Source organism: Pungitius pungitius, chromosome 19 (assembly GCF_949316345.1).
Source record: "Pungitius pungitius chromosome 19, fPunPun2.1, whole genome shotgun sequence".
Classification (NCBI taxonomy): domain Eukaryota; kingdom Metazoa; phylum Chordata; class Actinopteri; order Perciformes; family Gasterosteidae; genus Pungitius; species Pungitius pungitius.
In genome coordinates, this window is record NC_084918.1 from 4495479 (window position 1) to 4521340 (window position 25862).

The window sequence follows — 25862 nt, forward strand, 5'->3', positions numbered from 1 at the left end:
CCACAACAAGTCTTACGCTTCTGGCTAAGAAGGAAATAGCCTTACAGCCAAAATTCAGTGGCATCCCCTTAACTCTATATAAAAAAAGGTTGTACTCCTTGCAGGAGTTGTTTTTTTTTTTTTTTTTTTTAAAGTATATGCGATATGTTTCAAGTAAAATACTTTATGCGTAAAAATGAATAAAAACGCAGCAGAAAGAGATAATTCTTTGTAAAAAAAGGCACCAGAAAGATGGACATCACACACACAACCACACATCTTTGGGCTAAGGTTGAACCGGCTTCACATACCTGCATGTTCACGGTATATTGGCCATGTTTTTATTTTCCCTTACACTTTTTGTCAAATGTCTTATAAACAGAAATGTTGTCCAGTCATCCTTCATTTTGGATCCAAATTCAAAAACAAAAAACACTTCGTAAAATGATTAATGTCTGGACACATCAGTAAATCCTTACATGTAAAAATGCTTAACGTGATACAACGCAAGTAAAGAGCAACTTTAAAATGAAACGAAAAAAAAAAAGAAAAAAGAAGAGAAGCCCAACAAGATGAATGCTGAGAGAAAGTCCTGCTTATGTACACGAGCTTTGGACAGATAATGGTTGCCCCCCCCCGGTTTGATAACGTCACATTCCTGCACCTCTGCTCTTAAACTACAAGTAAACGCGGGGTCACAACTTCTTGATGATTTAAAAAAAGAACTAGTTTGTTTAGCAGACTTTTAACCGGTTTTAGACGACAACAAAAAATAAATTAAAAGATTTGAAGAAAGAATAAATAGTTAATGGAATAAGTGAATGAGCCTTACTTCACAGTCGAATAAAGACGTCTCACGCAATCAAACCTTGAGCCGGAGAGTGATTAATTAGTGTCTAAATGCCTCATTCAAGGATGCCTCCGTTTAAATAAGATGGCGCATTACTCTTCTGCTCGACTGACAGACGTCAATGTAACCGGCTCAGCGCTCAAAGGGCCCCTCCTCAGACGCTCTGCGATAACGCCGCCGATCAACCGCTGATAGTCACGCGGATTTGGATCAATTAGAACGGAACGGAGGAAGCGGTTACAGAAATGTATCCTCAGGGGAACCGTCAGCAATTCTCTCTGACGACACGTACACGCCGGAAAAAAGAGACAAACATTTAATTTGTAATTCTATAAAAATCTGAAACAAAAATCGCACAAAAAGGCACGCGACGCCTCGCAGCACAAACGGCGAAGATATCAATCCTAAATCGAACTAATCCATAATCGATGGAACTAAAATATACATCAGACGCGCGCAAGTGTTTATTCCAAGTTGGGCTCCAGGTAACAGTTAAAAAGATCTAAACACCGACAAAATGAGAAGAACTATTGGTGCCAGAAGCAGCCCGGAAACTGAAAAGCACCGAAAACAACATCATTATAAAATAAACCCCCCCCCACCCCGTTAATTTATCACCTAACGCCCCGTCACCACTATGTGACAAATGGCCTTTCGTCCACCCCTGTGCCTGCGTGCATGTTCTCCACTAGATGGTGCCATTCACCCAAACGATCTCTACCTGACAGCAGGGGGGCTCCAAAGTCCGAAAATTGGAAGCAGCACTAGTGATGGAACAGCGCCATCTACAGGGCCCCGCCGCCTCGCTCCGGCTCCACGCAGACGCCAGCAAAGAATGTTTTAAAAGCGACTCGGATGACGGTCGTATCGGGAGCAGCGAGTCCCAAGCGCTTGCTTTCGGGGTTTTTTTTTTTTAAATGAGGAATCCAACCGAGGAGGGGAGCAACCATTATCCCATTAGCTTCTACTTGGTGTTCCGTGGAAGAGGCACACAGCATTCCTCACAAACACACACACACACACACACACACCTAAAAGTAGGATTAACTGTCCAGTGTCTCTCTCCGGTGCCGTTTGTTTTACAACAACGGACAGTTGGTACACAAAGTCAGACAAAGGCATGCGGCCAATGTTCGCTGTTCCAGTTCGGGCCGAATGACGCTTCGGAGCAGAGGCGTCGCCGCCCCCCCGCCCCCCCCCGGACCCGCAAAAAGGGGGCCGAAGGAGCGCTCCTTTCGCCCGGGCCCCCGAGGCTCCCGCGTTGGGAGAAAGGAACTCCTTTGTGACGGAGGGGCTCCCCGGCTCTAATGCGCTCCTCATCCGTCAATCAGCGCCACGTCAATGTGGGACAAATCAATCATGTGCCTGCGTAGTAATCGTGATAAAAGGTGTTTGAGCCATTGACTCAGGGGAAAATTCAAAAAAACCTGAGTTGCATAGCAGCTAAATTTCGTCACCGCCGCATGTAAAGCTCAGCGTTAACAGAAGGTGATCATTGAATTGTTTTTTTTGTATCCTTGATATAAAATAAAGGAAGAATATTGATTACCTATGGAAGCTCATTTGAAAACTTTCTGCATGCTGGGGAGTGGAAAACGTGGCGACGGCCTTCCTCTGCTGTGGCATCATTTTGAACATCTGCAATGGACAGAGAGGGTTGGGTCACAAACGGGCCTCGTGCACGGCACGAGTTCTACTAGGATCAATAACGCTGGCGCACGATCAAAAGCCCATAAATTGGGATTTACACACATGAATCCGTCCACCAGAGGGCGCTGTGGGATCGCGCCAGCAAAACGTCATTACTGCCCCTCTGGTTCGGGGAGCGACTAGTAAATAATCGGGAGTCTCAGCACCAGGCACGACAACATTTTGTTACCCTTCATAGAAAGCAGAAGAAAGAAAGTGCACACGCGACAATGTCAACCGGCTGCACCCACCTCTATGGGGCCGATGGACCGCAGAAGGTTCTGCAGTTGGAGGTCAGTTGTGGATGAGGAGAGGCCCTCGATGGACACGGTGCAGCGCTCGCCCGCCGCTCCTCTTTCGCTCTGCCTGGTGGCCATCGGGCGGCCTCGACCGATCGGGACAGCCCCCCTCCCCCGGCCCCGGGCGGGCACCACAACCTGCGCACACGCAGATGAGGATAAGATTTGCCACGTATAGTTTAAAAAATAAAAGAAACAAGTACGGGTTTAAGAGAGAAAAGAGGGCGGGGGGAAAACACACAATGAACCTCGCGGGTGCCTTCACGGGCGATGTTGATGTTTTAATCTCACGTGGAAGCGTGTGAATAGGAGCTGCGTCTCTCAGCACAAACGGCACATTTACAGTGTTTTTTCCTTCGCGTGCCTCTCAGACACGCCGAGCTTTCACATGATTGACTTATCACATTTCTACATAGGGCATCAACGTCGGAACGTGATGCATGTGGCGTGGCGCGTCTTCATTTGAGCTCCAGAGTGAGAGGTACGTTTCTTCAGCTGCAAGAGGGGGAGGGGGAGAGGGAGCAGGAGGCTTTCAAGACATATAAGAGATAAGAGGAGGTAGAGGGGAAATGTGTGTGTTGCGGGTGGTGGGGGAGGCGGAGGGGGCGTGGAGCGAGGGGAGCCATGCCAGCGTTATGGTGCCTGCCTTGGCCTGACAGTGTGTACGGTGACTGTGACAGCCGCCTGGTGGTGACAGGCGTGCAGAGAGGCCAGGGGACCTCGTGTAGCGCGCCCCCCCCCCCCTCGTTACACTGCTCTCGGGCTTGTCAATACGCCTGCACCTGGCACACTGTCCTGTCTTATTACCCCTACTGCTCGATTGCCATGTCGACTGGATACCAGGGTGCATCGCACGCCGCCCTGAGACCACTTCACACGACACATTTCAGCTTCTTTTATTTCAGTGCTGCCATTATCCGACAGGCTGCTCTATTAATATACTGCGTGCACGTGTATATGTTTTAGGGGAAATGGTTGCTGGTGTCATACCCTGTTTTGCTGCGGGTTGCCCCCGATCCCTCGGCCTGCCTGCGGGGTACCGGCTGGTCCTTGTGGCTGCTGCCCCGGCGCCATCGTGACCTTCCTCTGCGCGGCCTGAGCGAGCGGGTTTGCCAACCGGGAGCCTTGTGGCTGCGGGGGCTCTCCGGCTGCCACTGGTCCGTTTCCACCCTGAGTGGGAATGATGGGAAAACACGATTTACACAGGATTCTTTCCGTCTGAAGCGTCACGATCCTATTCACCTCAAGGATGAATCAATAAGGTTAATTCATCTGGGGCCGATGCAGGTTATTGGTAATCAAGGGGGTCGACGTCTAATTATTGCAACCAATATATATTTGCAGGCTTGTGAGGTTTACTCTGTAACTTGAGCAATAGCTGCTGCATTTCAATCGAAACCCAGCTGCGCAGCTTTGAATGTCAGAGCCACAGTGTCCTCAAGCAGTGTTGATAGGCACAAACACTGGTGACGTGTCATCAATCAGATATGTGCAGTGGGCGGGACATTGAGTGGTTGCAACAGACAGAGAGCATCTGAGCCATTTATTTTCTTAAATTTATCTATTCTAGTCACATAACCTTAAAAACACTGTACAGGGTAGCAGATAAACAGTAGATTCCTTGATCCACATTCAGGCAGAATTTTTACGGGAAACAGGGAGAAAATATCTATAAAGCGTAGGTAGAAAGTGCCAGCGCGCCGTGGGAAATAAAGATCAACCCAACGAGGTGATGGTCTCATTATCAAATAAAGTCACAGCTCAACTCTGTTGACATGCGGAGGGGTGGAGAACTGAAGGTCGTCTCCTCGCCGACTCTCCGCGGAGAGATGTGACAGATCAATACGGGGGAAGAAAGGAGACGATATCTCTGACCTGTCCCCAGTCGAGAGTAAATGGATTAATCCCTCCTATAGAAATCACGGCTCCTGATTGCGCCCATCAAATGCTAAGCTGCATTACACTGGACTGACAGCAGCTCGATGCGTACGCCCATCCCACTCGCACCCCTTCCCCTCCCCGGCCTTTGTGTATCGCGCTGCGTTCTATTATCCCTGATGAAAATATAATTTGCCTCTTATCTGTGTGCCTAAGCCATACAAATCCAAATCCTCAAAAGTGGCAACTTTCTTACACAGGTATTATGTTGCCTCTCCGCTCAACCAAAAGAGATTAATTACAAGGGTCTTGGATTGGTTTTCTTTTGTTGCCTCGCACCTTAGAGATGGGGTGATGGTAAAAAAAAAAAAAAAAGGAAAGCAACTGAGGGATGACAAGAGGAAGCGAGCGCGCGGAAGAAAAAGAAAACAGAAGGGAGGAGATAACATTGTCAAGGGCCCGTTGATGACAGCAGAACAATGTGGAAGAGGAAGCATCAAGATCTCCTTTTCACTGCGGCCGCTTCCCTCTCTCCTTCTCCGCCACTCCCCCCCCCCCCCCCCCCCCCCTCCCTCCTCCGAGATGCGGCACATCAGATAGCTGCGCGCAGGTTTCCATTAACGCAGTGACACAGTTATCTTCATCTGCAGCCAGCGCGCGATTTTAGCTCGGCGGCTTGATCCTCGGGGATGGAGTCGGAAAGCGGATTATTTTCGAAGACCATCGCGCCAGCGTGTCTCATCAGTGACAAGTATGAGTGTTTAACACGCGCGCCTTTGTGGTTTTTCAATAAAGATTAATGTGTAATTAAGGCCACGGCAAGTAACTTACAACGTGCTGCATAAAAGCCGGCAGAGGTGATTGTGGACTTGTTGGCGTTACTGTCGTGACGGTTTTACCGTCTCCAAGGGCTCCGTCTTTAAAATAATACTCTTCTGCCCTTAAAAGAGGATATTAACCTTTAAGAGCAGCGACGAGGTGTCCCCGACTCTTCAGATAAATGTCACACACCTCTCTTTAATGCCGTCAGCCTTTCTGTGTTGTAAAGGTAAAAACGTGCGTAAAGGCGTTGGCGTCTTAAATACCAGTTCCCAAAGCTTAAGAGGAAACTCTTAACAGATCAATTTTACCAAAATGACGCAGACACCACCCTGTCAAACCCATAGGTTAGATATCTTTTAGAATACAACATAGACAGTGGGAGGGCAATCAGTGGCATTTCATTCTGAAACTGTCGTTTCCTCGGTGAGTTGAAATTGGCACGGGGCGGATCGAATAAATGTCGCGGCGAACCACGAAAGAAGGCGTTGGATAAAAATGGAACGGGGCGTTGCTCACCGCTCCTGAGAGTTTGACCACTCTGACTTTCTGTGGCACCTGCTGGCCCTCGAAACTCTTGGCCCGCTGCATCACAGTTCTCTTAGCCCCGGGTTTAGGCCCTGCAGCCCGAGCCGGAGCCTGGCCGGGCCCCGCGGAGGGAGTCACGGGTATGATCGTCTGAGGCACCTGATTGGACTGGATCTGAGCAGCGGGCCTGTTTACGTTCTGCACGGCACTGTTCCTTCGCTGCTGCACCTGCTGCTGCTGCAGCTGCTGATTTTGTTGAGGCGGTTTCCACTGCTGGTCTGGACCGGGCCCGGGGGGCGGTTGCTGCTGGCCTTTCACCATCTGCAGGCGGGCCTTGACATTGGGACGTGGTGCAGAGATCTGAGGGCCGCCGTTGGGAGGGATGGGGGTGGCTTGATTGGGATTCTTTAATGATTGAGTCAATGATTGCTGTGTCCTCAGAGGCAACGGTCTCTGCTGCTGCTGCTGTTGTTGTTGTTGTAGCTGTTGTTGCTGTTGTTGCTGTTGCTGCTGTTGTAACTGTTGCTGCTGCTGTTGTTGTAACTGTTGCGGTTGCTGTTGCGGTTGAACGTGTGAAGGAGACGGGCCCTGGCTGGGAGTGTTAAGCCTGTCCAGCAGTTCCTTCTTTCTGACGCCGGCCTGCATCTGCCGTCGCATCTCCTTCCGCTTGAGGATCTCTTCTCTCAGGCGCTTCTGCTCCTCAATCTTCAGACGGTACTGCCGCGTCTCCTCGTCCTCCTTAGGGTCCTGTGACACAAAAGCACAAACGGAAAATGGGACAACAGGTCTCTACTTCCTTGAAGGGAAGGCGTGAGCAGGTGGGTCTTTTGGGAACCATGCTACATGGGCTGACACTACGGATGTAATCAAAGATAAAAACCCAAGGTAAAAAAATCAAGTAGTATAAATCTGGTCTTTAGACTGGAATAAGACTGCTACAGTTACAACCTTATTATTAGGTAATAATTAATGGGGGGGAGCTGCTCAGCACACTAGTATTTTGGGAATTTTGGCAAGACACTAATTCTCAGAGTTATAAGGTTATTAATTAATAAACAACAATCTGAAATCCTTTGTCCATTGGGCCACCATCACATGGTTCCAGAGCTCTGTTACTCTGTTGTTGCTGACCTGTGGCGCTGTGCTGGACAGCGTGCTCGGGGTCTCCTTGCAGACTACCGTCCTGCCGGCGCCCGCGGGCTGCGCTTCCATCTTTGCGGCAGCTTGGCCTCTTCCTCTTCCGCCGTCAGGCACAAGCTGAGTGTTCTGCCCCGGACGCATCCCCTGTGTCGCCTTGGCAACAGGTCTAATGTTGGCGGCAGGGCGGGCACTGCTCATGGTTGTGTTGCCAGGTGCTATGGGGAGCTCCCGAAGGTTGCTGTTGCGCTGCTGCATTTGCTTGGAGATGGGCGTGTTCTGAAGAAAAGGGGGAATGTCAGCATCAATCCAATCTTAAAAACCCATTTAATTTGACCCCCTTTTGAAAGGCACGGACTGTGCAGCCATTCCCCTGTCTTTAAACTATTTGAGCAGAAGATAGATGAGATAGCTGATGTGTTAATTGCTCACCATTCTCAGCCTGTTGGACATGTTGCGTTGCTGGGGGTTCTGGGGGCGGGGAGTCATCTGCCTCGGGCTACCATGTGCCTGTTGATGGAAAGGGTTCTGGCCATGGTGCATCATGGGGCGAGACTCATTGACATTAAGATGTTGCTGCTGATGATGGTTCAACTCCTGCCTATGACGTTGCTGCTGCTGCTGGTGGTGCATGGGCTGATGGGACGTCAAGGAGTCGTGATGCGGAAGCTGGGAGACAGGAGGGGCGTGCATTAAGCCCTGAAATATAAATATTTTTTAAAAAGTAAGCCTTTTACTTATATAGTTATTAACCTCAAACTCGGTATCTTAAAGAATTACCCATTTGTACAACAATAGTGATTCAATCACTAGAGGGCACTCTTGTCTATGTCTCTTGACAAAGAGCCACAGTGCCAAACAGACGATTTCTCCTTTACGCTTCAGTAACAGTGAATACGATATCTAGTCTAGTTTATTCATGTGTACACTACTCTTGTCTAGTCATTGCTCTTGCCACATCAATTTTAATAATCTCGAGCAAAGCTGACAAAAATTCATACATTCGTGGGAGACAAAGCATGTGAAGATTTTTCTTTTTTTACAAGAATGCTATAGAGGATGAAACAAAAAAGAAACTCATGATATGCAGATATTATTAACATATAAATAACAGCATACAATACAACCAGACAGACAGATATTGTCTTAAAAATCACTTACTCTTAGTCGTACCTGCATCCCAAACTGGACTTGTGGAGGAGGGAAAAGGTTCCCCTGCTGGCCAAAAGGCTGACGAGGGCCCATGAAGGGCCTGGGCTGGTTGGGGGGGCCCCCTTGTTGATTCAAGCCCACCATGCCCTGATGACCTTGGTGGGGAGGGAGGTTGGGTCTTGGGGGTTCTCTCGAAAAGAGTCCCAGCTGACCCTGCCCCGGCTGGTTGAAGCCTGGTCCTGGTGGGCCGAAACCCATGTGGCCCTGGCCAGGAAGCTGCTGCTGCTGCTGCGGCTGTTGCTGCGGTGGGGGCTGCTGCTGCTGCTGCGGGGGGTGGTGGTGGTGGTGGTGGTGGTGGAGGTTGTGGTTGCTATTCATCAGAGGGCCGGGGCTCTGGTGATCAAACATGTGCTGCCCCGGAAACCGGGTTGACTCTGGGCGCTCTGCTCCCACAGAAAGAAGACAACAGAGGCGTCAGTTTTGTTTTGCACCGCGATACATCGGCAGCCCCCTGTCCAGGCGCATTGTCTCATTGTGAGGGAAACTAAAAACAGACAACCCTATCAAGGTGAAAGTGTGAACAACAAACGGCCGTTTCAACGCTGCACTGTTAACGAATACAATCTGAAATACAGGTGTTTAACTCGGCTTAAAAAGCTCATTCAGATGTATGTATACACACACATGCATTTAACATGAGTGCTGCTCATGGGGAAGCGGCAGCAGGCAAGCAGCACACCCTGTAGGTATACCGCCAGAGGTGATGTCGAATGGGATTAAATATGCCAGGAGAGCTTTGTAACCCTCGTCCAAGGCGGGTGTGGGACTCACCTCCCATAAAGAGCGGCTCCCTCTCTTGGGGTCCTTGAGGTGGCTGGCTCCTGAATGGCTCCATGTGATGAGGGGGCCGCTGGGGCTGACCAAAATTAGCGTTCATGTGCTGCTGGAAGTCTCCCGGTCCCTGCAAAAAAAACAACTCATGAATTATAGGCCAGGCTGGGAACTCAATAATCTCAAACAAATTAAACTAATGAAAAATTGGGAATTTGGAGTATTGCACCAAACGAGGATCGCTTCCAACTAAAAGGGTCATTAACAAAATGCAGGATCTTGAATTGTAAACATCAATATGTATGCCAATATTAAAGAAACCCTTCAGCCTGAATTTGAGTGAAAACCCGGGTTAATGCTACTATGGACTTTGTTCATAAAGCTTTTAAAAGCCTGACCAACAGGGAGCGAACATCTCCGGAAGGGATAAGTACCTTTACCTTTGTCTCAACCGGTTTGTGTGTTGGACAGCTTTCTACTCGATGCATGCGCATTACTACAACCCTTTAATCCCCCTCATAACCGTCTCCTTTATTCTTTTAAACATCCATCGCTGTTGAAAAATTAACCTGCTATTCAACACGTGGCACTTCCACAAATGGGCTGCTTGACTCCTCCAAGCCTATTGTAAATTACTTAAGATGCTATCAAGGCTTAATCCATCTTTATTCCACTGCCGCGTGGCGGTATTTAGGAGAGGTGTAAGAAAGCTAGAAGGCCAGGGTTCCAAAAAACTTGCTTAACAGAAAGTTAATCAAAGGGGCTTACAAAGACAGGGGCCTCACAATGAGGGGGCAATCATACGGTTCTGAAAAGGTCAGGCAGGCAGGTTTGCACAATGAGGACTCTGGTGTCCATTTAATACCCCTCAAATAACACTGCTCATCCTCTCGCTTTTAATCCTGGATAAACAGGCTGCTGGCTGCGCAACTGATGCCGGGATAGCGCTCACAGCGAGGGAATAACCAGGACATATATAATGGAGAAGGGGCCAAAGGTCCAAGCATGTATTGAAGAATGTACACTCGAGTTTAAGGAGATGTTTTGTCTCTTGGAGCTTATTCAACTATAAACTGTAGGCATTGAAGCATATTCTTCAGAGGCTTTAGTGGCTGTGATTGCTAACATTTACCATCAAGAAAGACTTAATTGTCAACCCGCGTTAAAGGAAACAAAGGATCTCAATATAGATGGAAATACGTTTTAACTACTAGTAATTAGCTTGGTGGCATCTTCATTTGGTGGTTAAGATGAATGTCATTATCTAAACAGATTAAATATTCTAATACCTTTAATTGGCGCTGGGATTAATATTTCAAAACTCATCTACGCCTGCAAGAATTTAATGCAGTAATACTAGAGGCTATGACCCCTCCGTTTGCCCTGTCTTTTAACAATTAAATTTGATGGGATGATAATGTATGATAATCATGAGTAATCAGGTGCCCACTGGTAAATGGAATGTTGCCGGCTGGTATGTCACCTGCATATCAAATTGTGTCCTTTGCAACGGCGGCCATGAACGGGATTGACAGCTGTGGAATCTACCTCGATGCTTTCCGTCGGCCCGGTTGTGTCCAACCTCACATTCTACGGTGTGATCAGAGGCAAAAACTGCCCCCCCCCCCCCCACCGCGACTGTGCTATCGATATTCAGGACAATCAAAGACCTCGGCGAACAAGAAGCGCCCCGATAATTATGTTAGAGGGAAAAAAGGTAAATAAAAACAGTGGTTTTGAACAAGGTGGGCGAAAGCCTGGATTTTTGTTTTGGCAACAGGGTTGTGAATCCAAAATGAATGCAATTGGACGCAGCTAGTTTCCAATGACTAATTTGCATAAATCCATATAAAATGCAATTTCCGTGAAGATGTCAGTCAGTACCAGCACCACCTGATGCCTGGGCATCATTAACTCCAAGGACGCAGTAACTTCGGGCACTTTGGCTGACTGGCTATCGAGCCACTTCCCTCAATACAGTGATTACTTTAAAGGCATTTCCGTCATCCCTTGGATGGGTTCTTTGCGAGTGAAATAAAAAGGACCTTTTCTTGCAGGAAATCCCTGACTTAAAACCCCTTTTTCCTCGGACGTGAAATTCAGCCTTCGGAATATATGTTGCAGGGAGGCAAGAGGCTCACGTAAGCCCCGTCAAACCACCAGCATGTTTCATTAACTCAAATACCGCTCGAGAAAGGTCTCCGTGCCTCTGGGACACAAACCTGCGGAAAGTGAATTTTAACTGGCGGCACATCCCGGTTTCACAATTCCATTATGTGCCGGGCTCGCTAGCCTGAGCCCCGGCCCGTCCACGAAGGGTAGCTAACTTAAGTCCCGCCACTGCAGCCCCGACCTCCAAAAGTCTCCCGCCTGGAGCCCCTATCACGCACTTCCAGTTGTGCAGTCAGACTCGTATCGCTGTTTACAGATTCGCTTCAACAGCATTTGGCCGGGGCAGTCGGTCTAATTGGCGTAATGATATTGCCCCCACAGAAAAGGGGACGCTAGCCGTGTGGAGAGGTAGGGAAAGTGAGGCAAAGGGGGAGGGAGGAGAGGAGCAGCTGCTACTCACAGGGAACCTCTGAGGACCCACAGCAGGTCTGGGCTGGCTCTGAGCAGGAGGCATCAAGGGCACTGCAATGAGAGAGAGAGAGAGAGAGAGAGAGAGAGAGAAAGGGGGTGGGTGGAGGAGGAGGGGGAGGAGAAAAAAAAATGAAGGGCAGTAGGCAAAGAGAGGGAGGTGGTAGCAGAAATGGGAGAAGAGACATCTTCATGCTTAAGGCGGTTACGCTGACATACATGTTACAATTTATATCAGAATTGATCCGCACATCTTTACACAGCCAAGCACAGACCGGGAAGCTATAGGAAACATCAAATACATGAGAATCATTTGCCCAATTTCAAACAAGAAGATAGAACGGAGTTAAAATGACAATTGACCGTACATCTACCGTGATTAATCAAGTACATAATTAGCTAATTAATTGATAAATCAAATAATTGTCAGTTGCACACTGAACTCACTTAAGTGGATTTTCTTATTGCAGGGATACTGCTAGATTACTATTATTAACTATTTATATAACTGAAAATGAATAAAGTAACACAGACAAATACACAAACACATACAATTACTCCAGAACACGTCTTCCCTTCACAGGAGCTAAAACCAAAACCCCGTTTTCACTTGCTTGCACACACACACACACACACACACACACACACACACTAACATGCTTTACTAACAAAATTTCAATCTTGGCCCGGACAGACAGGCCAGATAAACCCATCTCGGGGAATGAAATGGTGATGGAGAAATGGAGGATAAACCCATTACTGGCTGAGAGAGCTATTCACTTGTCATTCAACCAAACAACTAAATGACATTCTAATCCAGACACCTTTCAGGACATTGGAAGGAGAACTGCCAGCATCTCAACTGAGCGTCACGCAGCGCAGATGAACCAGGGCTGCCAACGTTTGGATGAGACAAACATTAAGACTTTCACTCTCAGAATTCTGGATTATGAATCTTAAAGAAATCCTTTTATTTAATTATAATGCTTAGGATATCTACTGTGTCTTTATATGTTCTCATGGCTTAGATGTTACCGTCACCATCACCAAACACCTGGGATAAACAAAAAGGGTTTTAATCTTTAACAGAAACGTAGGGTCATTTCCATATAGCTGTCAGACACTAAATACAACATGATGAGCTTGTCAGTGGCAAAAACCAGCACATTTAATACGGCGGTTTACTTTTAAACTCTGATCCGTGGGCTTTCCGCGTCAATATTTTTTTTACAGGTTTTTCTGTCAATTTGACATCCTGGATGCAACCTTCAAATGGGAATAGTGGACCTTAATGTCTGCTTCTCTCCAAAAAGGATCGTTTCCCCAAAAATCTGATGATCCCTTTCTCAGGAAGTAAGGTCAGTGACAGTGTGTGCTCCGTGCCAGATAACAACAAAGGGGCGGATCCTTTCATACAGAGGTCTGTTGTTGACATTGTTGGTATTTTGTAATATAAATCCATATCCTGCAATAGTTCAAATAGAAACGGCTGAAGAATTATTCAAATTATTCTCATCATCCAGCCCTGAGACCATGGAAAGAAAAACATCTCGATATTTTATTACAGAGCAGGAAAAAACATATTGGTTACCACCAACTACAGAAAAATGCTATTTATATATAATACATGTGGAAAGCAACTTTGAATGATTCTCTCAGTGTTGCCTGCGGCTACTTGTGTATAATTAGAAGCTCGGCTTGATGCTACACATCTCCATGGCAACGCTAAAGGTGGCAGATCTAGTGTCATCTATGAAGGCAATTGCAGAAATCAAAAGTCTTTTAACGCAACGGTAAAAAGTACGAGTGGGTTAACCTACCTTGTACAGAGGATGACGTGGGCCCTCTGAAATGGGGGTTAATGTGGATATTTTTGGACTGTGGAGGCTGCTGCTGCTGGTGGTGGTGGTGGTGCTGGGGGAAGTTGGGTGGCGGGGAGCCCATCATTCGTGGCGGAGGCTCCATCTGTGGCCGTAGCGGAGGGGAGCGGTGTGCCAGGTGCGGGGGGATGAGGGGCTGAAGGGGCTGCTGGCTCAGCGGGCGCCCGTGGTCTTGGAAGGGAGGAGGCCCTCTCGGTCGTGAAGGGTGGTGCTGCTGGGAGTGCAGTTGCTGCTGATGAGGAAGAGGCATCCGGGATGGCTGCTAATTGGGAAGATGTGGGGAAACGAAGAGGATGGGGGGGAAAAACCCAAAACAACCTGTCAAAACACATCCATTTCTGGGAGGACTCCGACCTCGCTGCTCGCAGACATGCAATGACACACCAACAAGTTAGTTCACAGGAAATATTGAAGATGTATACTGCAGTGATTTAATCCTGGGCTCTTCTGCAAATGAAAAAGTATGTGTTTTTAAGAATTTCTTCGAGTGAAAGTAACCTTAGTGGAAACACTGTAGGAAAGCGACATCCATTGAGAAGAACAAGCAAAAGTCAGTGGTTTTCCAGATTCAAAATATATCAATAATAATAAAATATAAATCACCAAATGATTCACCAACTGATTAATGAGCAATAACTATATTGTCAAGTTAAGTTTCACAAGGGTGCTTGACCATTAGCCATCGTCGAGCTACTAGACAAGCACATGCCAAAAAACATGTCAGGGACCAAATTAGCCAAGTGTAAAAAGTACAACTTGTTAACAGCAGTTAGCAGAACGTTTATGGAGTTGACATGTTGTCCATCATCATTATTACATCTGTCATCACATTTTCATTCCCAGGGTTTTGTTTTGAATTTTACAACCAATTGCCATTAAATAAAAAATAAGCAAATAAATAACGAAGAGCTGTAGTGAAGTACCGCAGCCTTGAGAGCCGACCCTTTATCACAATATTACATTGGTAATTTATAATTTATGAAATATAGTTTTACGTTTTCTGCAGTGTAAAATGTAGCCTTGGTGAAATGCATTATTTAATTCAGTGATATAACAAAAATAAATTAAAGATGGAAATGGGGTATCTTAAACATCACGATAACCTTCAGCTGCATTTCTGAGGTTGTTTTTATTTAAGTTTCATGTTCGCCTCATGACTTTTTTTCCCCTGGACCCTCCGATAGTCTCATATGAACTGACAAAACATGTAAATCAAGGGAATAAATGTCTCGAGTGACATTTAATAAAACAAGCCCACGAGAAACCAAATCCTGGGCAAGAACCAAAGTCATTTTGTATAATGTTGTGTAAACAAACTGTAGCCAAATGATTTGCTGTAATCTATTCATCAACATAGATACCGGAGAGCAGGGCGATTGGACTTCGTTGGGACGACTGTCCCTTTAAGAGGGTTCCGGCAGGTGAGTGCACAAGGACTTACCTGCATGCCCATGTTTCCCATCAGCCTGTGGTCAATCATTCTTCCTCGGTTTCCTCCTCTAAAGTCGACCATTCCGAAAGGTGGGAAGCCTCCTCTTCCTCTGGCCCCCCGCATGCCTCCCCGCATGCCTCGGCCTCCGTACCGGCTTTGTTTCTTTTGCCGTTCCTGTTCCTCAAACTGCATCAGGTCTTGTTTCGCCTTCTCTGACAGTTCTAATGGACGGAGGGACAGGGATAAAAAAATAAAGATAAATACAGAAGTCTGAGTGAAGCAGAGATTTAGGATCACTCTGGTTTCTACCGAACGGAGGATGCATGATACCTAATGTTTCAGGGATACTCCTCCTGTTGCTGCCCGCATCGGCCAACCGCACAACAGCGCCATCCTTTCGCTCCGATTTAAATCGGATGCGTCCGGACCCTTCATCTTCCTCATCCTCCTCGTCCGATTCCTCTTTTGTTTCTTCAAGCATTGCTTCATTTTCGACCTGGAGATTTTTTTCAGAGGTTAAAAAAAATTGTCACAATTTTTAACAAATACATATCACTGTTTTTCCTGGTTTTTCTTTTTTAAGGGATTTTGGCGGATGGAGGGACACAGACACATTTTTGGACTCTGCTGTGTGCGATACAGAGATATGAAAATAAAAAAACGTACGGTAATTTAGTTTGTTAATAAAAGAAAAAAGGTATATAGACCTGTAGAGGAAAGTTACCCATAAACGACTTGTGTTCTGGTGTTAAATGGAATATGAAATAAACCTGACCTTCTACATAACGGTAGGCGATGCACTAAACACGTTTACCTTCATGACGGCTTGCAGCGCATCACAAAATCTGCTCTGAAGCGGCAAACAATTAGCCAATCAGAAATTAGATGAAAATAATTTAAATATGCCCCAATTTTGAGATTTAAAAATAGTTGCAGTAACTTTCAACAAAAAATGATCCAGTTCAAGCTCTTAAAATATTAATATGTCCTGTCTTTCTTTGCTTACTATCAAATTTAAATATCCTTATGTTTTGAGACGTTTTTGAAGGAAATTGTGGCTGATTTTGTGGTATTTCATCAACAAAGTGAATGACAACATTGAGACAGGAGTCATTGGCATTCATTTTAAAATGATTTCATTAATATAATTGTAAACACTCAACACTGATTATTATTAGTCTGTGGAACTAAATTAAATTCACTGCATGCACAAAACTGCACTGCCTTAAAGACCATTATATTCATACGCTATGATGAAAACTGATGAAAACAAATTAATCAGTTAAATATCTGCACCACATTTTGCTGGGCTTCAACAGCAGTTAATAAAAAGATTAAAAGCAATAAGAAGTTGAAGTGATTATCTGGAGGGTGGCAGCATACCTCCTCTGTGTCAAAGACCCGAGAGCTTTCGGCTGGGTCTTCCTCTTCCTCCTCCTCTTCCTCCTCCTCTTGCTGCTGCTGCTGCTCTGCTCCACCTCCCTCCGCCCGCTCCTCTGGGATCCCCTCCCGCTGGACTCCACATTCACCCAGACTGTCATCATAGGTCTGATATTCATCATCCTTTAAAAGACAAAGATATTACGTATGGATTAGGTAAAGTAGCAACAATGCTTACATAAGGCTCAGTAATGTATGTATGTGTATATATATATATATATATATATATATATATATATATATATATTCGACCATTCATGCATAATGGACATGTTTCATTGAGTTGTAGTTCAACTGACAGATTTTGAATGAAACAATGACAAATACTTATTTATACTTATTTAATTTCTACTAAACAACTAAAATAACTGCTCAATTAAAACATACATTTGACTGCAGATAAATATTTTACCTTTCCCAAAAGAAACCGAACAAAATCTAATATAGAATCAAGGCAGACCAAATGTTATATAGAGGCTTTTGGGGAGACACCACGTAAACCCCCTCCCAGCCCAAATTACCATAACAGTGGGAGCAAGGCTTCATTACTATTCCTGGCAGCATTTGAAATTCAATGAGATGTAAATGTTTGACATGATATACAGAAATGCAGGCACGGATAAAAGCACTGCTTCCCAGTTCAATGATGGTGAAAATATCATTGACTGACTCCTTGCAAACCGCTGTTATTGGCCGCACAATAACGTCATGAATCGATGCAGAAAACATCCAACAGACAAACATTCTGACAAATCATTTCTTTGCTCTTCCATGACAACATTTCAGTCCACTTTATGATTAAAATCATTTCATATAATCACAAATACACATTCCTGTCATTCCTGCAAAGTAACATCATGCTTCTGGTATGGTAGTTGCTTGTAATTCAAAGATGATATCTGCATAACAGCCTTTAACAAATAGCTAAATGAGGTCAGACTGTAGGTCACACTTGGTGTTTGGCGTTGCGCTCCATTAACCTGCCAAACAGCAGCACATAATAATGAAGAAAAAAAAAAAAACACCTTCAGCGACACCAGACGAATGGACAGGATGCCCCGAGGGAGCACGAGCGCTTAATCCTTTAAAACTGTTCCACACAGTACTAACTGAATACCATGGCGAGCAAAATGTCAGGGCCGGGCCGTTTAGTGACCTTGTAAACAGTTATCACGCATAACACAAATTTACACCTGCAGATATTTCACCAAATCCCCCCCCCCCCAAAAAAGGCATCCACTTGTCCCGCACACCGTCAGAATGAAGGTCAACATCTTATCTGTGTTATAAAAAAAGGAGGTAGGCCGAAATATCTCTGTCAGGTGCCAAACACCATCACACTTTGGTAAATGGACCATAACAGACATTTGCACATGGATCCGGTCTTATCTTTGATCCTCTTAGTTCTGGCTAAGAGGGAAGGAAAACGAATGAAAGGGAAAATCGCATCAATCATTAGAAAACTGTATGGGGTGTCCTCAGGAAGGTCAATAATCTTTTCACCTGCATGAGACTTTATCAGATCCAGTCTAAAGCCGGAGATAAAAGCCCTCCACATTAACCTCCGCCGATTGGCAGCACATCTCCCCAACACAAAGCAGCTTCTTACTCCCTCAAAGATACCAGGCCCAAGGTCACAATGGCACACGGATTTGGAGGCGACAGCAGAGCATTACCTCACACCAAACAAGCTGTCAACACAAACTTTGTCAGCAAGATGGAGAAATTAACTGGCAGGAAGGGATAATGAATCTAATCCTCTCCTGCCCAAAAAACGCCAGCCAACATCTCCTTCTCCTGAATGGATTTTCAATCCCGACTGTCCCCTTACCGAGACAAGAAAACTGATACCATCTCTTGGGAACAATAGAGTTGGACAGACACGGGAGGGCAGGGTATGTGCATGTGCTTGTGTGTGCTTGTGTGTACGCGCACATCGACAGGCTTTTACACCTATGTAAGCAAATGTGAGAACTCACTTGAAATTCACCATCCAAGGGCTCATTGATTTGGATGTCTAACACTTCATCCTGGTAGCCCTCGTCCCCCTCGGCTAGCTCTCCGGTGTAATCCATTTGGTCGTCAGGCATCTCAGCGTTGTGGTCTTGGCGGTATTCTTGTGTGTACTCCTCTTCCCCCACATGCTGGTACCCCTCCGCCTCTACATCCCCCTCTTCACAGCCCTCTGCACCAAGGTTCACAACGTCATCTGTGTATTCTGCTTCCTGCAAGTTGTCCTGCTGGCCAAAGGCTGCGCCCAAGTGGTATGTGGCATTGAGGCTAATTTCCTGACCACTGAAAACAAACAAATATTGGTACTTTACAGCCAACAGTAATGAAGAATTGTGGTAAAATATGCACCATTTGGTTCTTCCATTTGTCAACTTTATTACTGATAACAAAATAAGCATCAACACATGAGACTTTTGTCATTAGCGTACCTCATATTTACATCTTCCTCGTCACTTTGTAGAAGGTCATCATTCAGCTCCTCATCAGACATTTCTGAAGGATTCTGAAATAAACACAAAGGAACATTATGGTGTACTTTAGAACAGTAGTCATGTGTGTGTGTGTGTTCATGTGGGAGGTATGGGGGCAGGGGACCACCTCCAACCCCAAAGGATGCTCTATTCCCATGTGGTGATGGCAATCTGGGCAGGTCAACACGGTTCTTTTTTGTCCACTGTACTTCCTCCTGGTTTACATCAACACCTTCCCCTGTGGAGGAGCCACCTGCTCCAAGTCAACTGTTCACTACCATGTTCTAAATGTTCTACCAGCATTGACAGCCAATGTTTTGGATATTATTTTTCCGTTTCCTGCTTGTAAGAGATAAACCCTACCGAGAAGCCAAGTGTTTTATTGGCAACCAGCATTAAATCAAAGTACACAAAACAGTGAGTTTGCATTAGCTTACCTTTTTAACTGTAAGCCAATCCGCCTCCAACAAATCCTCTTCCAAATCACTTTTAAAAGAGAAACATCATCAGAGAACAAGTTAGCCGTCTTAGATAATAGTGCAGTGTGGAATCTGTTTACAAATCATGGTATTCTGTAACAGGGCTGCCAACGGCCATAATACAGTTGAAAATATTTGAAAATGTATATTGTATACATATATAATGTATAAAAGAACCACTAACGAGGCTGTACGTCTCCCGGTGGGATTCACATAACATCATAAATTGAAATGTAACGTCGGGTCAAGCTGAAGAAGGAATAACGTAAGACGACGGCAAAGAACTCGGCAATCGGAGAGAGACACTGTGTCCCATAAGTGCTCTTCTTCGTCATGCTAGCAAACGACTTAACTATCTGCTCTGTGCTAAAGATCAGAAAGATCAACCATTCCTTAATTTACATGACAGCACTGGTTGTGTAGAGAAATTCGACCGCGAGATGATTCACCTCTCTAGATCGTCATCTTCCCCTCTCCTCCTGCGTGACCGCTCAGCACCAGGTTTGTCATATTCTTCAAAGCCAAAATCTGCAAAAGAGAAGCGGTTTGTTTACAGAGCAAATTCATATAGAAAGGGATTTTTTTTTGTATTATACGTACATGAAACAAATGTGTCTGGTGCTGCAATTTAGTTGTATAGGTTTAATTGTTTTAAAATGTTGCGGAACAAGTAAGACGTTTATCCGTTTAGGTCAACATAATTGTTAATAATAATACTATCACAGTACCATCCTCACTCCAGTTTGATCACTAGCTGATAAATGGTCAACAATAATAGATCTTCCCCCACGTGTCACATAAACTTAGCCAATCATGCCACTAAATATTTTTAAAATGTAAAAGATTGGATGAATAAATGGAAAAATAACATTTGCACTTAGGGATGCACACACTCAATGTACTCTGCTCTTTTAGTTTTACTCAACTAGTGAAGCTACTACATTAAAACCCCACTCAATACCATCATTACGCAACCTTTACCTCTTGTCAGTTGAGCTTAAGCCGCCCAGCTGCAAAGGTGACTCAAGACAAATAGGGTAAATCCATAACTCTTTTAATCGCAGAATACGAGTGAAACTGGCAGTACCCAGTTTCCAAGAGTCAGTGGTCACAATAATGTGGGCATTGTGGTGAAACTGGTTAAAATATGGACATATTCTCTGTGACGTTACCCATAGACGTGACCATGTTGGAAGTGATTGTGTAGCCAAAAATGGGAAAAGCGGTGGATCATGGGAAAAGCGGAGTCATGCCAGCAGGTGTAGCAGAGCAGACCACCTGTCAAACGACCACACTCAAGCCAAACATTTAGAGTTAATATGAGTAATACAACGGTCATGGATGGTAAAATTGGAGATAGGGAGCAGAACATGTTTTGTTCCAGGCCGTTTATTTTTGCAATGAAGATCCTAACATCAGATCCTCAGCCTTGTGGAGACCTTTGAAGAACTGCGGCTTTTAGCACTGTTTTGGCTTCATTCCTCACCACTCAAGGTTGCAGCTCGAGTGAGCATAATGTGCACCTAAAATAGGCAGGTATTTTGGTTGAATCAGCTATTGACTGTATAAAATGTCTAATATTTATCAGATAATCTGCACAGTTAAACGCACCAATTTAATTGTAAAAATCCCTGCTACAAAAATAGACTTGGTTTGTCCCAGGAAAACATAATTTGAATGTCAATATGTTAGCAACATCTGTGTTGCATATTACAGTCAGAAAATGAGAAGCATTGTATTTTTAAGTACTCATATCCGTTCTTGCCAATACAAAATGTTGTGGCCACAATAGCATAGTCTGGGAAATAACTTTAGCAATTCAAACGTAACTAAACGTATTTAGGCGCTCTTGGGTTACGCAACTTCCACTCAGACATAACAAGCAGATGAAGCTATCCCATTACAAAAACTGCAGCATCGCCACTATCGAGAAACCGGTGTGTTTCAGAGGCCTAGTGCATGTATTCAACCCCCCCCCCCTAAGTCCCCCAATTCACGTTAGGTTGCAGCGCAAACCGACATATGATATACCTTCTGATAGCTACTGCGGCCAGATGCTAATCAAAAACCCCAAATGGAATGTGGAATCAAACCGCAGGATAAACTGCGTCATAGACGGACCCCCCCCAACAATGCTGCAGCGGCCAATGTTAGCTTGTATTGGAACCCGAAACGTCTGACGGTGTGGGTACATTGTCCCCTCTGATAAGATGGTTTTAATCAAATGTAACACGTCAAGTGTAACTGTACTGGGACAAACAGAAGGCAAAAACTACTCCAAATCAATCATTCAAGTATATAACATGTGTTCTACCAGCTAAGTTCTATTCGCGTTTAGTGCTAGCCTGGTGTTAGCTAAATTGCTAAACTAGCAAACGCAACTGTTTTCACTACCAAACCGGGCACAAAATAACGTTAGCCTGTGACTTGGCACTAAATCAATCTGCTTAACTCCCGGGTAATATGATTCGATAAAAACCCGTAGATCGAACTTGGATATTGACAAGTATAACGCTAAGCTATGAAAATAAATTGATGCTAGCGTTAGCTTCGAGCTATGCCAAACTTATCGTTCGCTTTACCGTATGGCACGTTTACATCCCACGTTGCCAAAAGAAGGTTCAAACTAACTCTACTTCAGCTAACGCTATGGTTATAATACATGTCGGTGGTACAGTATGGGCCCTACCGCCAGCACATGTATGTGTTAAAAACCCTGTTGACATTCGCTTTCGTTAGCCATGATCACTAAGCTAGCTATATTGCTATTATAGCATTGTTGACAAGTACTCACTCTGCGCGTTGGCTGACATGGTGCAAGGCGCGTCCCGCTTTGTGCTTGACTACAGAACTCGAGAGCGCATTTAATCTGAACTATCCCTCCGTTTGGACGGTTACAAAACGTGAGACGAGCAAAAGAACCGTTCTATGCGGCAGAGATATCCATTGACGATCAGAATGGTACAAACATGGCCGCACCGTGTTTGGCGCGGTGATGCATTGTGGGTGGGAAACTCCAGCTCCCCCCGATCGGTTTGCAGCAGGGTAAACAAAACTTTCGTGGATCTCCCCTCCATCACTGCACGCAGTCCGTTACAAGTGAAAATCCGTGCTGTGTACAATTAGGTCATTGATTGTTTCCTGGATAGAGGAGGGTAAAAAGATTAGATTGGGGTGATCATCATGCAGGAGTGACTGGGTCAGGGCTCATAGATTAGAAATACTGTAAGTTGTTTCTGCAATGCCATTTCTGCATTAGCAGATTTCGTGTAGATTTGTGTGGATATAACATACCATTACAAAAAAATATTGAAAAGCAAAAGTTTTCTTTTGAGTTTTTATTCTCCGTGCAGAGAAGGCTCAATTATCGCACAGAATGCAAACATTCTGGGTGAGGAAGAAGGTTGTGTTCACATGTTTGTGCTTTCTTCATACAAAAATAGTGCAAGGCTGAGCGCCAATGTCACAGACAATTGATACGTGACCGCTATGAATAACAACCCCGACAAACCCCGCGCTAGAATGTTTTCATTCAAAACAGTCAAATTTATCTTTCCACTCAAGCAAGGAGGAATTCTTCTTTTGCAACAACAGCAAGAAACATTTGAGCATATACACTAACACAGGGAAATGTACCACGACACCAACCTCACCACCGTTCAAAAGTGCACCTTCCAAAATCTACATAATCTACAAACCTGCTTTGGGATGTAGATGTTCAGCATAGCTCAGCACACTAGCTGCCATTATGTCATTCATTTGATGTCAGTAATCCCCACAGGCAGACAGCAATGGAAATTTGGGTTTGCAATATGTGGCAGGAGAGTGGACGTACTACAGGATGGTCCTTTTTAAAGGTCCATAACTGGAGGAGGAACCCTAGTGGTAACAATGCTGTCTTGTTCTTTAACATACGATTCAGTTGGTGATCCTCATTCAAAGGTTTTTCATTGCTGGAGCATCTCAGACGTTAAGATGTTTCTAGGTGTTGTCAAACTCTGACAACGATCAGGCTGGAGTAAAATAAAGCAAATCCTTTTCATATTTTTGTCATTAGGAGAATATAAAGGCACAGATGATCGTGAACTGATAAATGAGAAGAACTCCACACATAGCATTATTCACTTCGCGTATAAACAATAAATAAATAAATAAATAATTCACTTTCGACTCAATGAAAGAAGAGAAATCATACTGACTCGTAAAAGAGGATGAATCATTGAACTTTTCTGAGATTAAGTCAAATCAGATCCCAACTAAGACTCAAACAAATCTTCAGGTAGGTGTGAAAGTCGCATAACTCGTTACGGCCTTGTGCTTCATGCTGTTTCCCCTGAAGGCAGGTTTTCCATTTAGTGGCAGAAGACAACTGGAGTTCTCCATAGTTTCCCAATGTAGCAACACCGTTTTCAAGTAATGATTTTTCTTTACAGTACATCAGTCTGGTAATTATTTAGTTAGTTTAGAGCGGTCTGTAGGGGGAACTTGGTTTGTACATTTTGTGTGGATACCACAACCATTCTGAGTAAATTTGGCAGTTTCATTCACAATTCAAGTCCTTCCTTAGATGTCTATCCCTGCAAGGTCGGGGCTTATTTTTTTTCTCTCTTAAAAAATGTAAATCGCTGACTAAGTTTTTTACTGCTTTTGTGCTTAAGTCTGCGTCTGTTGTTGTCGGGGTCTTCAGCCAGACTACAGCAGAATTCTAACCCCCAAATTCCTCCCGGGCTGACAAACGTCAACAAAGGCCCCGAGAGACACCAAAGAGAGGTGAGCAGTGAACTGTAGCCTCATTGTATTGGCTCATTATGGGGTCCCGCAGTGAGGAAGAAGCTATTTTGTAGCACCGCAAGGTCAATATCTGAAAGCCAGGGCGATGGAGGGGATCAGCCATGAGATTTTTAATTCGAGAAAGCGTAAAGGGGGTTTTCCTAGTGAAGGACAGTGTGTGAATGTTAAAGCACTGTGGGGATTGTACAGAAAAGATGTTGAGGTGGCAACTATTTTTCCTTTTTTTTTTAAAGTAGAAATGCAATTTCTCCAGAGTAGATCCCCATCTTTCTCATTACTTATGTGCATATTCAAGGCAACGGGACAATATCTATCCCGTACAAGTTAGTTAAAACAACAGTTTTTCTCCTTGAGCTGATGCAAGTGCAATGCATATCAATATGTATTCCAAACTCCATTAAATATCCACTCTGAACAGCTGTTCCCAAAACTGTATCAGATATTCATGCTCCCTGGATTCACTTTCCCAGGAATTTTGATTTTAGTTCCAAATAGTTGTGAAAAGAGGAGCTGTCACACTCCATTATGGTGACCTCAATGATTCTGTGCCCTATCCAAATCCAGCGGTTTTCCATAACAAAGCAAATTAAAGGGTGCAAAGCCGAAGGAGACAAGACTTGTTATTTTCCATCCGTAGGACAGAAGTTCTTTACAACAAACTTGTCTGTACGCCTTTACATTTAATTCAAATGGCAAGTTGGAAGTTGTTTTGTGTTTAACAATAAGCTTTTTGCTGTCAATTCATGAGGGTCAGCATCTGTCCTGAGAAAGTGGTGCTGAGCTGTGGGTCATGTAGTTTTGCAATAGATTATTTTTTAATGAAAGATTGAATCACTTCATTTTTTGATTCATTGTGTATTGTCTATCTATCTATCTATCTATCTATCTATCTATCTATCTATCTATCTATCTATCTATCTATCTATCTATCATCATCATCATCATCATCCTCATTATCATGTAGTTGGGGCCGTTTTTCTAATGAGAGCTTAAATGAATGTGTAACATGACCATAACCTTTAGCTTTATATACTTTGACAGGAAGATTTCATATTGGCAGAGGTGTAGTCTGTTTCAATGACCCATAGAGGACCAGGGTTGGAATCTCATATTTTTCAAACTATGTATCTTCTATCTAGCAATGTATCTATTGAGCAATCAATCTCTTCTTTATCTATCATCCATCCATCCACCTGTCTACCTTTCCATTACCTAGCATAAATGCCAGGTCCAGTGTTTTAATTTCACACCGCTGCGTGTAGTCATGTGCCACATACATTGACACAATGGCTGCTGCATATACTGTATATCAATACACAACTATAACTGGTGGGTCTGGGGAGTTAAACCCAATATAAATATGTGTGGTTACTTTACAAGCTGAGATCATATTAATATTCTTTGATATGCAACGTAAAATGGTGCATGTATAAGAATATGAAAAGACAGATTATGAATATTTGTGTTAATTGCATTTAGGCTATGCGATTTACAATTAATGATTTGATTAATGAACACATCCAGGGTAATAATATGTCTTTAAAATCAATAACACCATGCATCTGCTATTTGTGTATAGGCTGCAGTCAGTGACCCACATCTCAATGCAATGAAC

The 25862-nt window shown here is 44.4% G+C and overlaps 1 protein-coding gene across 5 annotated transcripts; it reads right to left on the reverse strand.

The window, feature by feature from the left end:
- Positions 1-65: 65 nt before the first annotated feature.
- On the reverse strand, positions 66-22456 carry rbm33a (RNA binding motif protein 33a). 5 transcript variants are annotated; one of them, XM_037455244.2, is made up of 19 exons: positions 22251-22456; positions 19906-19984; positions 19415-19463; positions 18936-19009; positions 18474-18789; positions 16438-16617; positions 15385-15550; positions 15064-15275; positions 13563-13881; positions 11735-11796; positions 9163-9292; positions 8341-8774; positions 7612-7878; positions 7174-7458; positions 6034-6789; positions 3808-3987; positions 2770-2955; positions 2379-2467; positions 66-2194 (listed from the first exon to the last, which is right to left on the reverse strand). In XM_037455244.2, the coding sequence occupies exons 1-19, from the start codon at positions 22267-22269 to the stop codon at positions 2146-2148; spliced, it is 3852 nt and encodes a 1283-aa protein (XP_037311141.2). In that variant the 5' UTR covers positions 22270-22456; the 3' UTR covers positions 66-2145. The 5 variants fall into 5 exon arrangements, with proteins under 5 accessions (XP_037311141.2, XP_037311144.2, XP_037311142.2 ...); XM_037455247.2 differs by having other exon boundaries at positions 7612-7848; positions 8353-8774; positions 13563-13884; XM_037455245.2 differs by having other exon boundaries at positions 8353-8774; positions 13563-13884.
- Positions 22457-25862: the final 3406 nt, after the last annotated feature.